Source organism: Stegodyphus dumicola, chromosome 10 (genome assembly GCF_044657685.1).
Source record: "Stegodyphus dumicola isolate Sdum_Otavi_A_Nest chromosome 10, ASM4465768v1".
Taxonomy (NCBI): Eukaryota; Metazoa; Arthropoda; class Arachnida; order Araneae; family Eresidae; genus Stegodyphus; species Stegodyphus dumicola.
The window spans coordinates 138,632,502-138,647,886 of NC_140777.1; the positions used below are offsets into that span (position 1 = coordinate 138,632,502).

The window sequence follows — 15,385 nt, forward strand, 5'->3', positions numbered from 1 at the left end:
AGACACTTTTTTACGCGATGAGAAATTAAAAAAAGGACATGCCTTCTTCAATATGTCAAGTCATCTGAATGTAAAACAGTCAATATCTGTCCATATCAACAAAAGTATAATGACCCATTACCAGTATAACAGTGGCAGTTATTATATACATAACATTTTGTAAGCATTTTGAAACATATAACTGTTACTTTGATAAAGTATTTTATCATGTTAACACCAAAATTATACCCAAATGATAAAAGTAGTGGCCACATAAAAACATAACGCAGACACTTTTTTACACAACAAATTAAGGGCAAGGAAATGAATTTTTCAATATTTCAAGTCAATTATAATGATAAAGAATCTTACCATATGTTAACACTAATTTGATATCCACATTAATAATAAGGACCACTTAAAATACAACCCAGACATTTATTTACATAGATGCATAGAAATGAATTTTTCGTTACTATTACTTTTCAAGTGAACTCAAGGTTAAACAGACAGCATACATGAGTAGAAAAAAAATAATAAGGAATTCACAATAATGTGTAACAGTAACTGTTAGATGTGAAAATATTTTTTCAACAGAAATAAATCTGAACTAACATCACTAGGCTTTGCAATTAATTTTTTGCGTCTTGTTACATGCATTAAAGTTACTAAACTTACTAGTCTATGAAATACAGCATCATTTGAATTAAAACCTACATTTTATAAATGTTTAATTGCTAAACACCCATTATATTTTTATTTATGCTTTAAAGTTTTCAATTTGCGCTCTTTTGCAATGCTTTTCTGGTTTAGTGTATCATTCTTTAATTTGCAATAATTATTTAAAAATGTGTTCGTTGATGACCAAAGAATCTGCTTTAACACTTTCTGTGACTCATGAGCTTTAGGGCAATCATCTAGATTTAAAAAAATGTCATTTTCTATCAGTATGTCTAGAGTTAAGTTACATGCTATATCCCTCTGATTTGCAGAAAATAAAAATTCATTCTCAAATTCTTCAGATACAAGTTTTTGAATAACAACATAATTATATATTACTGAATTTAGTACATCAGGATGAGGATATAGAAGTCCTCTATCAAATCTTTTTATCCAAGACTGTCCTTCATTTTCTACAATTAATTCTTTATCAATAGTTAGATTGCCTTTACAAATATCACAGCTTAATAGTTTCACAACTTTATAACTACAGTAACCAGCTATATACATTAAAATTGGTATGTCATTTTGAACATTTTGTATATCTTCATTTGTAATAGTTATTCTTCCTGAGAAAGTGCATCCAATATTTTCTTGCTCCAGAGATTCAATACACAGGTTTTTACAATTTAGATAAATAGGAATTCCTCCATACTTTGATGATTTAATAACAGTTGGCAGAAGACTTCAAATTTTGCTTCAGTTTCATATACTTGCCTTATAGAAATATTATGTTGTGAACCAGCCAGCTGTCTATATTTTCCGAATCTATTCTCTAGGAGATCTGTTTGAACTTTTCCTGGTAAAAAGTAAGTAAATTTTAGCTCTTCAATGCAATACCTTGCCATTTCGAGCAACGAATAGCTAGTATGTGTTAATGCAAAATGTGTTTCCTTAGTTAGTCCACCACTAGAACAGCCTAAAAGTTTCCACTGATCTAACCACTCAAGTAACTTATTTAAATAAATATATCTAATATCATCATTTTGCACAGTTAACGGCTTTTGATACTCATTCATCTTATGGTGTCCTTTAAAGATACTTTTGACATTGACTATTGACCACCATGTAGATATAATTTTAATAAATTCAGCTGTTGTTTCGTAATTTAAAATACTATTTTCTTTACCAATAACCATTATTGCCTCTGCAAGACGACTGTCAAATATTTGTAATGCTAGCTTGACATTTTGTCTTTCCAAATTGGTTGGATACAGAGCTTTCAGAGTCAAACCATAACTATATTTTACAATTCTGCCTGCCTCTAATGAATGGAGACTTTTTATGCATGCAAATGCCGCTGTTTCGACCTTGGAAAAATTTTCAAAATTTGGATAAAATAAACATTGCCCAGAAGTTTTTTGATTTATCCAGTTGTTCCTGACACACTTCAAGATGTGCACTGAGTCAATAACAAAAAATAGTGGCCGAGATAAGTCTGCAGGGTTTTTATACACAATACTAATTTTTGGAGGCATACAAAATAATGACATGGCTTTTTTATTTATTGAATTATTGTCAGAGACAACTGCCACAATTCTATAACCTATATTTTCTAAACCAATTATAATTTTCTTAAGATATTGATACAGATCCTCAGCATTTAATGATTTAACTGGTAATATATGTGCCACATCCTTGAAAGGTGATGATAAGCTACGTATCATAAAAACATAAGCACTTGTAGCAGCTTTTTCACAGTTGTAGGCCATGCCACACAAATTTCCTCCTTTAAAATCGAAAGATGAATTTAAATGCACTTCATCCATCATAATAATTACAGTTTTATCATTTTCTTCTAAATCCTTGCATCTTTGTTTAACATATCCTAAAAAGTCATCATTAAATTGCTCAGTAATAGGATTAAGAGAAAACGTTGAACAAATTCTACGAATAGTACGTGGATGGGGAGTAGAAATGTAACCTGAATGTCGTAAAAACTTGTATGCATGCGGTGAGATCGAGTTTAACAAACTGCAAAAAATAAGTAAATCTGGAGTATATCGATACTTCTCTTTCTTTACATTTAGTTTATTTACTTGCTCTGAAAGGAAGTTCAGTTCAGTTTCTTTTTCAGGTAACACTCTTTTCAATTCTGAAAGCATATCATCCACAATTTGTAAAAAATTCTTAATATATTCTTCATTTTGTAAGTTATGAGACAGACTTTCAACTTCCTTTAGTTCTTCTAGAAACATATTTACATTACTAATTTTTAGAGGGAAAACAAATTTACCAATAGATTTTATAGCGATGTTTTTAATATAAACACATACTGTTAAATCCTCATTTATTACTACCGATTTCTGAATTTCTGGAGCTGGGTCACTTAAAATATCAAGTAACACAGTTGAATTTTCAGTATGTACAGTTGTCCAAAATGTTTCTAAAATCTGATGTTCTAGGCAATTATTGAATTCAATTAAACTTTCAAATGATCGTTCATTATCATACCGTTCTTTCATTTTCAAACTTTCTTCTATCGCTTTCTCCAGGTATTTCTCTTCTAAACGAGCTTTCTTCTTTTCTGGTGACATTCTCGATACAGAATTTGATGACATGTAGGATGGGCCATCAGGGAACTGAGAAGGTATGCATCCTTTTTTCAAACGTGGCCTAGAAATTGGGGCTTTAATTAACTTCGCTGATTTCTCATCATACATTTCGATTTCTCGTATTATTTCATCTGATCGAAAATGTAATTCACATACCTATAAAAGAAAATATTCAAAAATCAACTTGTTGTGAGTACAAAAGTTAGATGCATGTTAATATTTAGTAACAGAAGTCAATAAGCCCTATGATTTAAATAAATAATTTGATACATAAATACGAATTAAAAAACCAGTAATATCATTTCAATTACGTGTATAATTTAAGTAATTTGTAAAATCTGGAATGCTCATCATAATGATTACAGCTTTATTTACATTTAAAGAAAATTATATATTTGAGATAATTGTTTACAACAAACACTGGTTACCAAATACAAATAATTACCTTAAATACATCATACCAAACTTTCATATATCATTACAAAAATTTTAAAATGAAACCTATTATGATTACTTAGTAGTTCCTTGTCATATAAATTATGATAAATTTGGAATAACTACAGAATCTGCCTGCACAGTATACTAGAAAGCATTTAAAAATTATTGGCATTTATGTAACTACTAAATTTAGAATTATTCCTGTTATATGGAACTTTATTTCATTCATAAAACTTTGAAGGAAAATATTTTTTTGAAATGATTAAAACAGGCAAGATTAAAATCTTTCAAACATAAAACTTCTTACCCACAGATCAAAATCTAATATCGTAAGCATAAACATCACATACCTATCAATAAAAGTAATAAAAAAATGTAAAGATACAAAACATAAAAAATGCAGTAAAATTGAACTTACTCTGGTATGTTTAGTAGGTTGAAAGCCATCTTTTCTTCGTAGACTCCTTATCCATTTCATCCGGAGTTCAGTCTCATTTGGAAACTTGAATACAGCCACTTTTGGTCCGTTTTTATAATTACCACGACATGTGGCTACAGCACATTTATGAGGCATCGTATGAAATTATAAAAGCACGAGACAATATATAAAAAAAGCACGAGACAATATAAAAACTCTGTCGCTAACGCAAATAACCGCTCCACGTTCGTCGCTCTTGGCTCAACTACGGGGCTTTGATTTTGTTTGAAGGAGCGAGGTGAGTCAGAGACGACTACCTGTGACGTCAGAGCTTCCCCTCGCTTCAGTGTCCCGGCTTCCTTCTATAAGGAGGTGTTGCCTTACCTCCACCGAAAAATTAATTATTTCGAAAGTATAATCATAAATGCAAAATTAAAAGCTCTGAGGTTTATGCAAAAGTCCATCAAAGTTGAGAAAAATTCATAAAAGTCCATAAATTAATCATGTATACTGTAAAAGTATCGAATTGGCGACACGTGATGAGCATGAGGAAATACGAGCACAGGCCGTTGCGTAAATATAGGGCAAATAATATATAATTTTAACATAATAAAGACAAAATAACATCATAAACTAATAGCCCAAAGTAATAAAAGTTTCAGCGCAAAATTTAAATTATGTATATGTTGAAAGATGGTTCAAAAGACTCGGAATGCAAAAATATAATTAATATAATAATTATAAAATATAGTTTCCATTTATACTAGATAAATTTCCATTAAAATATCTTCTAATACGTTAAAGAAGACAAACATTTTGTCTCTATGAGTAGGCGCAGCATGAATTTCATCCAACCAATTCATGATTATTTTAATTTACATCAAAAATGGAAAACTCACTACAGATTTAGTTTATTTCACTAATGACCTGTAAAAAGTTCTTAAAGGTAGAGGAGTTTTGATTCGTAGAGCTTTTACTCCTAGCTCTGAGTTTAACTGCTGTAGAGAGCGTTGGAAATTGTGTGTGGTCTTTTGTTCTGACATCAGTTCGAATTTTTCTATCATAACTAAGTGATACGGTAGGATATTTTTAGCTAAGAGTGTCACTTTGAGTTCCGGGGGAAATATTTCCACCTTGTGGCTCTGAATGAGTGTTAACAGTTCGTTTCTTAACATTTGGGTTCTTCGAACAACTTGGGATTTTGAGATAAAACGAAAGTTGGCTGCGTGGTCACCACCACAGTTACAACACGTAAATTTTTCAATGTATTTTGCTTCACAGCGTTACTGCGTTATCTTACAGCGTTTAATGCTTTACCGATGTTCCTTTTTTGGAGCATCACGTTTCATATCTTTTTAAAAAATAAACTATCACATATGTCAGCTTGAATATTATAATATGTATGACTGATATTTTGACATAAAATTTATTTTTCAAATATGTATATTTCAGCGTAGAAAAATTTCTAAAAATCTCTTTTTTTCTACAATTTTTGCAAGTCTTAAGGAAAACAAATTCTATAAAATTCCTAAAAATTCAAATTCGCCCCAAAATTTTCTACTCAAACTTACAAGGAGTACGTTTAATGATTTAATAAAAAAAATTCAAAATAATAACAAGAATTATTTCAAGATTGCTTAAAAGTTCAGTGTACCAAAAAAGGAACATCGACGTGTAACGATATACAAAATCAGTGATATCACTCGTATATTTTTTGTTAGATTTAAATACATTCAGTGCTCATAAAAAATGCCCTTTTTGAGAGGTATTAGCGATGTGTCATTTATTTATTGAAGAAAGGATTGGGGAGAGGAGTAGAGGGCGGGTCTCATCTCTCACACCAAGGGGGGTGATAATTGGTTTTATTTGTTATTCCCTGTTGTTTGAGCTGAATTCATAATTTGAACAAAATTCATATTGGAGCTCTCAGGAAGATTTGCATAATTATATAATGCAAAATTATGTAAAGAAGGAATGGGTGGGGTAGACCTGTTGGAGTGACTTCTTGGAAGTTACAATCATAATTTCGCAACAAAAAATGGTACTGGAGCATACTTATCAGCGCACTGAATATAGTTGTGGCTGCTTGGGTGAATCTTACACATTGATTTACACAAAAACACCCCATTAGAAATGACTGATGTGAATTTTAGAAGAGAAATTACTTTGAATTTGCTTCAAGCGAAACCTAAAATTCACGTTATACCTGGTCCTGTGCCCATCAGTCGACATCTGAAAGAAAATCAGATGCACATTGTATAGTTACATCATCACATAGGTGTTGTAAGTGTGTCAAAAAACACTACAGACATGTGTTTTGAATACAAAAAACGGCTGCATGTGCAATGCTTCCCACAATGTCATGGACACTGAGATACTGCTAAAAAGCCTTACAAAATATTAGTGTTTAGAATGGTTTGTATTTTTGTACTACTGGCTGAAATCCCACGTGCCAGCTAAAGGATAAAATATTTAAATTTCTTATTGGTAAGTTATTTTACATTTTTAAAATCGCATTTTTTCATATTATGTATATTATTAGTCAAGCTTGTGTAAGTATATAATTTTTTATTATTTCTTTATATTTTTTGCATTGCTTTTCTTATAACATGTTACGCCAATTAAAAAATATTAAAATTTTTTAATGAGTTTTAGTTAAATTTTAGTAATTTCACATGTGATTGTTCAGTAATCCATTATTACACTATAAAATTTTAAAAGATTCATCATACAACGCTTTGTTTTCACGAAGCGGGAAAAAAAAGAAAGGAAAAGACGGTATTACATGCCAATGTTCCAAAAATAGATCATGGGGGAAATCATAGACAGAAATATTTCATAGCAATTTTTGTTTTGTTTTATAGTCTTCATGGATGTATTCTAATGTGAATTTCGTGAATTATTTGTGTCTTTTATTCCTAGATCATAATACGGCATGTTTTTTTAATGGAATATCTACTAATTGTCAAAGAGACAATTAACCATGCTAATTATCTGAAACACTCTATATATCCGTTATTGTTGTTCTCTATACTTTATTGTTGAGAATAGATGCTTTTCGCTATTATGTTCATGCAGATGATTTCAACATTCGCATTACTTTTGTACGAACTACAAGCAGCAATAAGTTCAGCATTATTCTTAAATCGAATGAGGTAGAATGTCTTGGTTACAGTTTTAAAGCAGGCTCTTCCTCAAGTATTTCATATAGGATTAATTTTACTCTAACACTTGCAAAATATGCTCCAATTTTTCCTTTTTATTTAATTTTGTAAATAAACCAAAGCATTGAGAAACATAGATAAGACACATCAATAGAGAAAGTAGATTTAACTTGTCAATTCATGCACTTAAATATTTATTTTAAACTTGAATCTTTTAGAAGTGTCAAAAAAGAACTTGCCGAAAATTTAAGCTATTGATTATCAGTGAGGGTTGGTTGGCTTGTAAGTAAGGGTACTTACTACACTGCATGCTTGCTTATCTTCAGTCTCAGTTTTTGATTTGTATGATTGCAACAAAGCATACAAGGGGTATCTGCTTAAGAAGAGTGATGCCTTCGTGGAGACTTTCGGAAGGGAAACTGGATCGTACCCACGTTACACATGGGAAAAGCCACGGAAACGCTCATGCAAGAAGCGAGTTCGCCGGAATTCGAATCGAACTACCAGTGTTCAGCAACTTTACCGCTTCACTAACTTTACCTGTTGGCTTCCAGTCTCAGTAGTTACTACACTATATGCTTGCTTGATAGTAGAAAGGGACGCAGCTATCGTAAGGGTTACCAGGCTGGGTCAAACTTCAACACTCTGGGGTCATAGTTATCACCACTCGGACTACGAGGAGCCAAACAACTGCAATAACTTTCATCCAGCAGCTTTTAATCTCTCTGACGGTATCAGTATAAACGACCAACCAATTCAGAGGTACAGTAATAACCTTTTCACAGATGGCTCCAAAACTGAGAACGGCACGGGCAGCGCCTTCTGTAGACTAGAAAATGGAGTTGTAACATTCGAGTGGAAAAGGAAATTAGGCTTGAATAACTCGGTATACCAAGCAGAGCTTCTAGCTATCAGTGCTGCAATTAGATATGCGAACACATGTCAACAGGAGAAATTCTCCATACTCAGTGATTCGGCATCAAGTCTGACGGCTATCGCAAATCAAAACAGCCGGAGTCCATTGGTATACAGAATTCAGAAACAGCTTCTGACAATGCCTATTTCGCAAAGACCCACTTTAAAATGGGTTCCCGCTCACACAGGGATTCAAGGCAATGAAGCCGCTGACCTACTGGCCAAGCAGGCAGCCAACTGTACGGATATATTAGAAAGACCAACTAAACTTCCTTGGTCTCATATTAAGCGAACAACTTTGACAAGTCTTCTACAAAATTGGCAAAGTAGATGGACAGAGGCAGAGGTAGGACGAAGGACATTTCGCTTACTGCCAAAAGTTAACATGGAAATAAAGACCCACTGTGCTAGCCTAACACAATTCTTGACAGGTCATGGACCATTCCCAGTATACCTGAACAGATTCAGACTTAGGGATACTCCTTTCTGCGAATACGGAGAGGAAGGCGACACGGACCATTATTACTTCCATTGTGTACATACAAGAACCTGGCACTTGAAGAAACCAGCGGACTCTGCCTGAGTAATGTGGACGACTAACACACTCAAAAACAGAATAGCCCTTGATAAAATAGAGAAAATCTCAGAACACTGCCTAAGCAGAAACAACCGTGGATAATATTATAATGTTTCAAAAGTTCAGAACTTAAAGCAGATAACCAAAATAACGCTTAGTGCCTTGCAGTTAACAATATGTAAAAACTGTTATTAGTTTATAATATTCAACCTTGTTACTCTGGAGTCTTCCCCGCCGCGATGGTATATAATTCCGTTTGGTTCATGTCCGTGGTCGGAAGCCATCATAGCGGTGCACTCACTCACTCACTCACTCACTATATGCTTGCTTCTTATTTATCTGTATACATGCTTGCTTATGATCAGGTTGTGTTTAGGTGTAAGAATTATTCTATGAATTTTAATACTTAGTATTAAAATTCTATGAATTTTAATACTTAGTGTATTCTGTCTTTTAAGAATGTAAAACATAATAAATGAAGGAAATATGTTTTGAGCTCAAAATATTTATTTAATGCATTTGACTGTGCACGTAGGTTTTTGTTTATGGATGCATTATAATATGATGTGTAATTACTTAAATCTATTGTAATAATAATAATCTATAAAATATTTTACTTATAAATTTGGAGTTTTATTTATAAATTAAATACATGAATTTAAACTATAAGATTATTTGGTGGCTTTATACTAAATGAAGAAATACACTGGCTTTCCAAACTCAATTCGAATTATAAGTTTTATTTATGCCTTTTATTTTGCTTTTTTCCCCAAACCTTCTGTTTTTTCCGACGGCCTTAACAAAACGCGAATTAACATGAGCTTAAGTAGCCAGCGGAAATTTAATTAAGTACTGTGGCAACGATCTAATAGCCTCTTAAGTGAAAAGCAGAGCTTAGTCGAACTGCTGGATTGGTAAATAAATTTTGCATCTGCAATCTCTGGAATTTACCTATTAACTCTCTCCACACTGCTGGAGCCAAGTTAATAGATGAATGTTAGATTGCGTTTGAAAGCCTGAAAATACCTTTGGATAATATTTCTTCATTTTAATTTGCACTAAAGAAGCAGCTTTAATCAACTTAATTTAAATTGACTAATTTTAGACTTAGTTTAAATATACGAAGATTTTACTTCTTGTCTATGTTACTGAAGTTTTAGTTAGATTTAAGGGTCAATTGTTAAGAGTTTTAAACTTAAAAACTTTTTCGGAGTGAATAAGGAAAGCATGTGCAACTAAATAGCTTCTAGAGTCATTTGGTTATAGCGATTGAGGAACGTGAAAAATGGGCAGTTCCCCGGACGGGATTTGAATTCCGGACCTCCCGAGTTACACCACAAAGGAATGCAGAAATGAGGGAGAAAATGCATTATAAACTCCCCCTTTTAAAGGATAACTGGGGATTAGGATACTTAATCGCCAAATACTGGTGGCGACGAATTATCGTCTGCCACTATTTAGTTCGGGCGCCACTTGTAGAGGCATTGAGTTATTTTGATATGTGAATGTGAACAGTATCCTCCTTGGAATTCAGACTCCGGACTTCCCGAATGCGCATCGAGTGTGCTTCCAATTAGATCCCGAAGGCATGAGGAAAAGGGGGAAGGAAATACGTTTTAAGCTAAGTATGTTTTAATTAACAGAATGTGTGAAGGATAGTTTTATTGAATAAGATGTGTCTTTTCATCGCGAAAAAAGAAACAAATAGTAATGTAGCTTAAACTGAAGATATGACTCTAAAGGTATGAGGATGGTTATGACTTCACTATGATTATATTACAACTTCAAATTCATAACAGTGGTTGCCAGTTAATACACTCTTTTGCAAAAAAATCGAATCACCATGAAGGAAGTGGTTGTTTTTGATGAAACTGAATACGTGTATAGCTCATACACAGGTAATAAAATGATTAAAATATCAAGACTATAGTACCTGCTCACGGCTCACAATCACCCACTGAGTGTTCAAACAGTTCCTTTAGTTGGTCGAACCGCCCTGGCGGCAAAACGTGATTGAATTCATAGAGGCAGGAACGGTAGAGGTTCGTAATGTCATTCTGCGACACATTCTGCCAGGCATTCATCAGTTGTCGCTCCAGATCTGTGATATTTTGTGGTGCCCGAATTTGGCGTCCTACCATGCCCCAGACATACGCAATTGGTGAAAGGTCTGGTGACCTTACTGGCCAAGGAAGAGTATCGACCGCACGGAGACAGTACAGGGATATACGAGCGGTATGTGGCCTGGCATTAACTTGTTGGAAAATGGCCCAGGATGACGTGCCATGAAGGGTAATGCAACCGGCCGCAGGATTTTATCAACATATCGTTGAACTGTTAAAGATGTACAGAAGATGACTTAAGATGACCTGCTGTCATAAGAAATAGCGCCCCACACCATCACACCAGGGGTTATGGCTGTACGTCTTTGTAAAAAAAAAGGCTGATTGGGACCGCTGGCCCCGTCATCTCCAGACACGAAGACGGTGGTGATCTGCTTCAAGAGTGAAGCGGGATTCATCACTGAACATTATACGATGCCAGTCTCACGGCAGCCATGATGATCGGCTGCGACATCACTCGAAACGACTTCGCCGATGTTGTGGTGTCAAAGGCAAATGTCTTAAAGGCCTCTGTGAGCGTAACCCCGCCTCAGACAAGCGCCGTGAGATGGTGTACGGCACCACGGGAGGTATAGACGTGGCTGTAGTGCGTTGAATAGTCGACAATGATACCTTTGGGACGGTTCGGGGCCTGGTGAACAATCATCCTATCTTGCTTCGCATTTTTGCTCCTTGACCTTCCAGAGCTTTCATTCCGTCCGCAATTTCCTTGTAGCAACCATTGCTGCCAACATTTTTGCACAGCAGTGTCTGTACGCTGCAGGTGGCGTCCTATTGCTCGGTATGACCACCCAGCTTCACGCAACCATACAATGCGATCACATTTGAGGTCGTTTAGTTGTCTGTAAGGTCTTCGATATCGTCGTAATGGCATCTTTAGTTGCTTCTTTACAGAATTTCTATGGCAGCAACAAAAAAGATAAATTTTCAGCCTCTGTTACTGGTTTTATACTTTGCGAATTGCGCACTAGAAATGTGTGCTATGATCGCAATTCCTGTTCATTTGCCTTGAAACTTTCATTATTTGCACGTTCGATTAAGATGTTTTTGCATACCAAATTTCGTCAGGATCGCAAAAGTCCTTCTTGGTGCTTCGAGATTTTTGCAAAAGAGTGTATATCTAAGATAATGATTCACATTTAATTCACTCATTGTATTTCATAATTAGCGTAAAGTTTTATTATAAGTAAATCAATCAGCATAAGTAAACCTGAGATATCCTGGAAGCAGACGTTATTATACAGAAATTTGTCAACTTCGACGTCAATTAATTCATGTACTTGATATTTTTTTAAGAAATCCACGTGCGATAAGCGGGTGATTTTCTCTTTTAAAATTTTTATTTTCGTACTCCGAAAGACAGCATGTTTGAAATTTTATAGTCAGCTGTTAAAACATTTATCACATTTCAGACTCTTTTATAACATTCACAGATTTATAATACTGATTTAACTTAGTAACATGAACTGAAGTATATATCCGGGAAGATGATATTTAGTAACTATTAATAATACTTTTTAAAAACATTTTCGTACAATTTTAGAACTTCAAGTAAAGCATCAGCGTTACTTAATTAGAAACATGTGAAATGAGTATCTGGAAAATTCCATTGGAAAAGTGTGAAATAAGTATAAGTACATTCACAGTACTTTTATTAAACCTATCACAGTACCTAAAGTTCTTTTATTAAATGATCTAATGGAATTGCTTGCTTTATATTTATTCGTGTTCGCAGGCATGTCCTCGTAGTATAAGTGCAACTTCGCGCGATTGAAGATTTGACTGTGAAGAGGTTTCTGGATGAATATTTTAACTAGCGGGGAGGGGAAGAAAATAAATAATGACTTCCACCTTCCTTTCACGGTGCAAATGCATTGCCCTGAAACGTTTAGAACGCTCCTTGTTATTTACTCTCAGCGAGGAAAATTTTCCAGAAACTGATTCGGTTCATACTGCTTTGCTTATGCACATCGCACAACATTATAAAACTTTTTGTTTGAAAAATTAAAGTGTGAAATAGTGCGAAATATTTCCTGGGAAAGAATGCTGTTTGTTCAAGATGAGCAACCAAATTAAAGATATGTTCATCCTCGGAAAGATAATCCAGTCTATCTTTAGAAAAGTGTCTTGAAATTAAAAAAAAATGCATTATGTTAAAAGGCACGTAATTTAAGACATAAATTTTTTAGAGTTGATAGCACATAGTCTCTCAATTGTACAAAATATAAAATCTTTTGCTAAGTGCAGCTTTTATGAAAGTATAGTTGTATTATAGAAGTTAACTGAAGAAATCAACTTATTTAAAATCATATGAAAAGGTAAAGAACAAAATTGAGATAATTAAACGCGACACCTCTCATGGTTGGTTCCTGAGCCGTGTTTCATTTCTGTGTTATGTTTTACATTTCTTCTCAAAATGCTTTAAAGGAGTTATATTTAATATGGAAATAGTTCTTCATGTATGCAGCAAACTTGCTTTGAATGCACAGTTTGTCTATCTTTTCTAATTAACGTTCGGAATACAAACTATTTTAAACGGGTAAAATATGTTAGTTATTTAATTAAGCACCTAAAGTTACTATCTAAAATTAGACTGAACGATAGAAAATATTCCATTTCTTCAGTTCATACTAATGAGATTTCAAATAACGAAAAATCCATTATGCTCCTTTCGCATAAGACATATACTTACCAGATAAACGCTTCTATTAACCTAACTGTACAGTCAGTTAAAGCATATTTAATTACGTTTGATTTAATTTAAAGGTATCCATTTGTTAAGAGGCCTTATGCGAGTTATCTTGAATAAGTTCTTATTTCAGGAGATATTTTCTCCGAATGAAGCTACTGCCTTGGAAAATAAGAGGTTCCCCAATAGACTGGATTACTCAGGTTTCTCATCAGTTTACGTGAAAACATAGTTTACAGAAATGTTTTTCTTTTTAATTTAAAATTCTATATTTATTTTCTTAAGTTTTGGTATTTATTGCTCTCATGATTGTACATGACGTGAATATTTCTTTGAAATTATTTGATTAAATGAATTTTGAGTGTTTGCTACGTTCGTGTTTTGAAACGGTAGTCTCTTATAACGGTAGTCTCTTATATATATATAAGTTAATTGTCACTCTTAATTTTAATTGCATTTTACGGTACCGTTTCTTTAATATAACTTACGGAGAAAATTAATGAGACATTAAAAAAACAGCGACCATAGATAAATTTTAATCATATGCAAAGACTAAAAAGATTATTTAGAGCTTTATAAAAAGTCCTGTTTCTACAGTACAAACCTCATATGACAAGCGCTTGCTAGGGCAAGGAATAACACTTTGGTGCGTTATTTCGTAAGTTTTCAACGAAGAAGCAAACATTTATGCTGATTGGGTATTCATGAACTGTCATGTAATTTCATGTTCATAATGGTGCACTTTTTTAACAGTTGTATTAAATTGGAAATCCACAACCTGATCAGGTGCTCAATCAACCAAGGAACATCTTTTATACACACACTGGGCAATTAATTAGAAACCCCAATCAATATTTTATTGGACTACCATTTTCACGGGTAACTGCTTTGATTCTTTTGGGCATCGAGTATAGATGCTTTCTGGAGTGCATTTATATCCAGAGAATATCATGCATTGGTCATGCAACTTTTTAGATCTTGTAAATTAGATGCAAGAGGAGTGTTGTCGGATGCGTTATTTCCACCATATTCCACACATTTTCGATGGGGTTAAGAAACGAGCAATGCAATGGCCAGGGAAGGTGTCGGAAATCGATATTCAGCGAACCACTTTTGAACACTTCTGGCACGATGTATAGTTGCATTATCGTCCATGAAGAATCCGTCGCTATCAGGATAAAAAGACAACACTGCCGGATGCATTTTATTTGCCAGTATATCTAGGTACCTCATGGCTGTTTGTTTACTCTCGAGGAACACCAGCGCACCACTTCCATGTCAGCAGAGCATGCCCCATATCATGATACTCCCACCAAACCTATGCACAGTGCGAGTAAGGAAAGGTGGATTCATGGCTTCATGGGGTTCTCTCCAAATTCGACGTCTTCTATCTGAGCAAAATAAGGTGTAGCGTGATTCATTGGACCGCATTACCTGTTTCCAATCCCCAGATGTCCAGTGTCTTCTTTCTCGACACCACTGCAAACTAATTCTTACATTTCGATATCATTGCATGTCAAAAATATTTTGATGAACGAATATTAAACACGTTCACACGTATTAAAATAAGTCAGTATATGAAGAAGCACGATTACTTGATGATGAAAATGGTTGCGCTGAATCGGCGTGCAACAAAGATACCGGACATGTCTTGCAGCCCACATTGAGTGCGAGGGGAAAACTCAAAGAGGGAAGAAAGGAAGGAAACTTTGAAACCGGCCTAATTTATAGTTTTTTTAGCCAACGTCCGTTGTCACAGGCGAAATGGAATTTAGAGTGAAAACGCAAGAGCTTGTCTCCGCACAAT

General features: G+C 34.1%; 2 protein-coding genes across 3 annotated transcripts in view; one reads left to right on the plus strand and one right to left on the minus strand.

Annotated features, from left to right (window-relative positions):
• Window positions 1-4,446, minus strand: part of LOC146995115 (uncharacterized) — a 62,362-nt gene extending 57,916 nt beyond the window's left edge. The window contains exons 1-2 of the mRNA XM_085826075.1: window positions 4,111-4,446; window positions 2,360-3,410 (exon numbers count right to left, since the gene is read on the minus strand). Of these exons, the coding sequence (XP_085682201.1) occupies window positions 2,360-3,410; window positions 4,111-4,266 (1,207 nt within the window). The 5' untranslated portion in view covers window positions 4,267-4,446. The remainder of the gene's footprint in view (window positions 1-2,359; window positions 3,411-4,110) is intronic.
• LOC118189579 (uncharacterized) overlaps window positions 1-15,385 on the plus strand; it is a 1,110,938-nt gene that overhangs the window by 239,605 nt on the left and 855,948 nt on the right. The gene's annotated exons all lie outside the window — the stretch shown is intronic.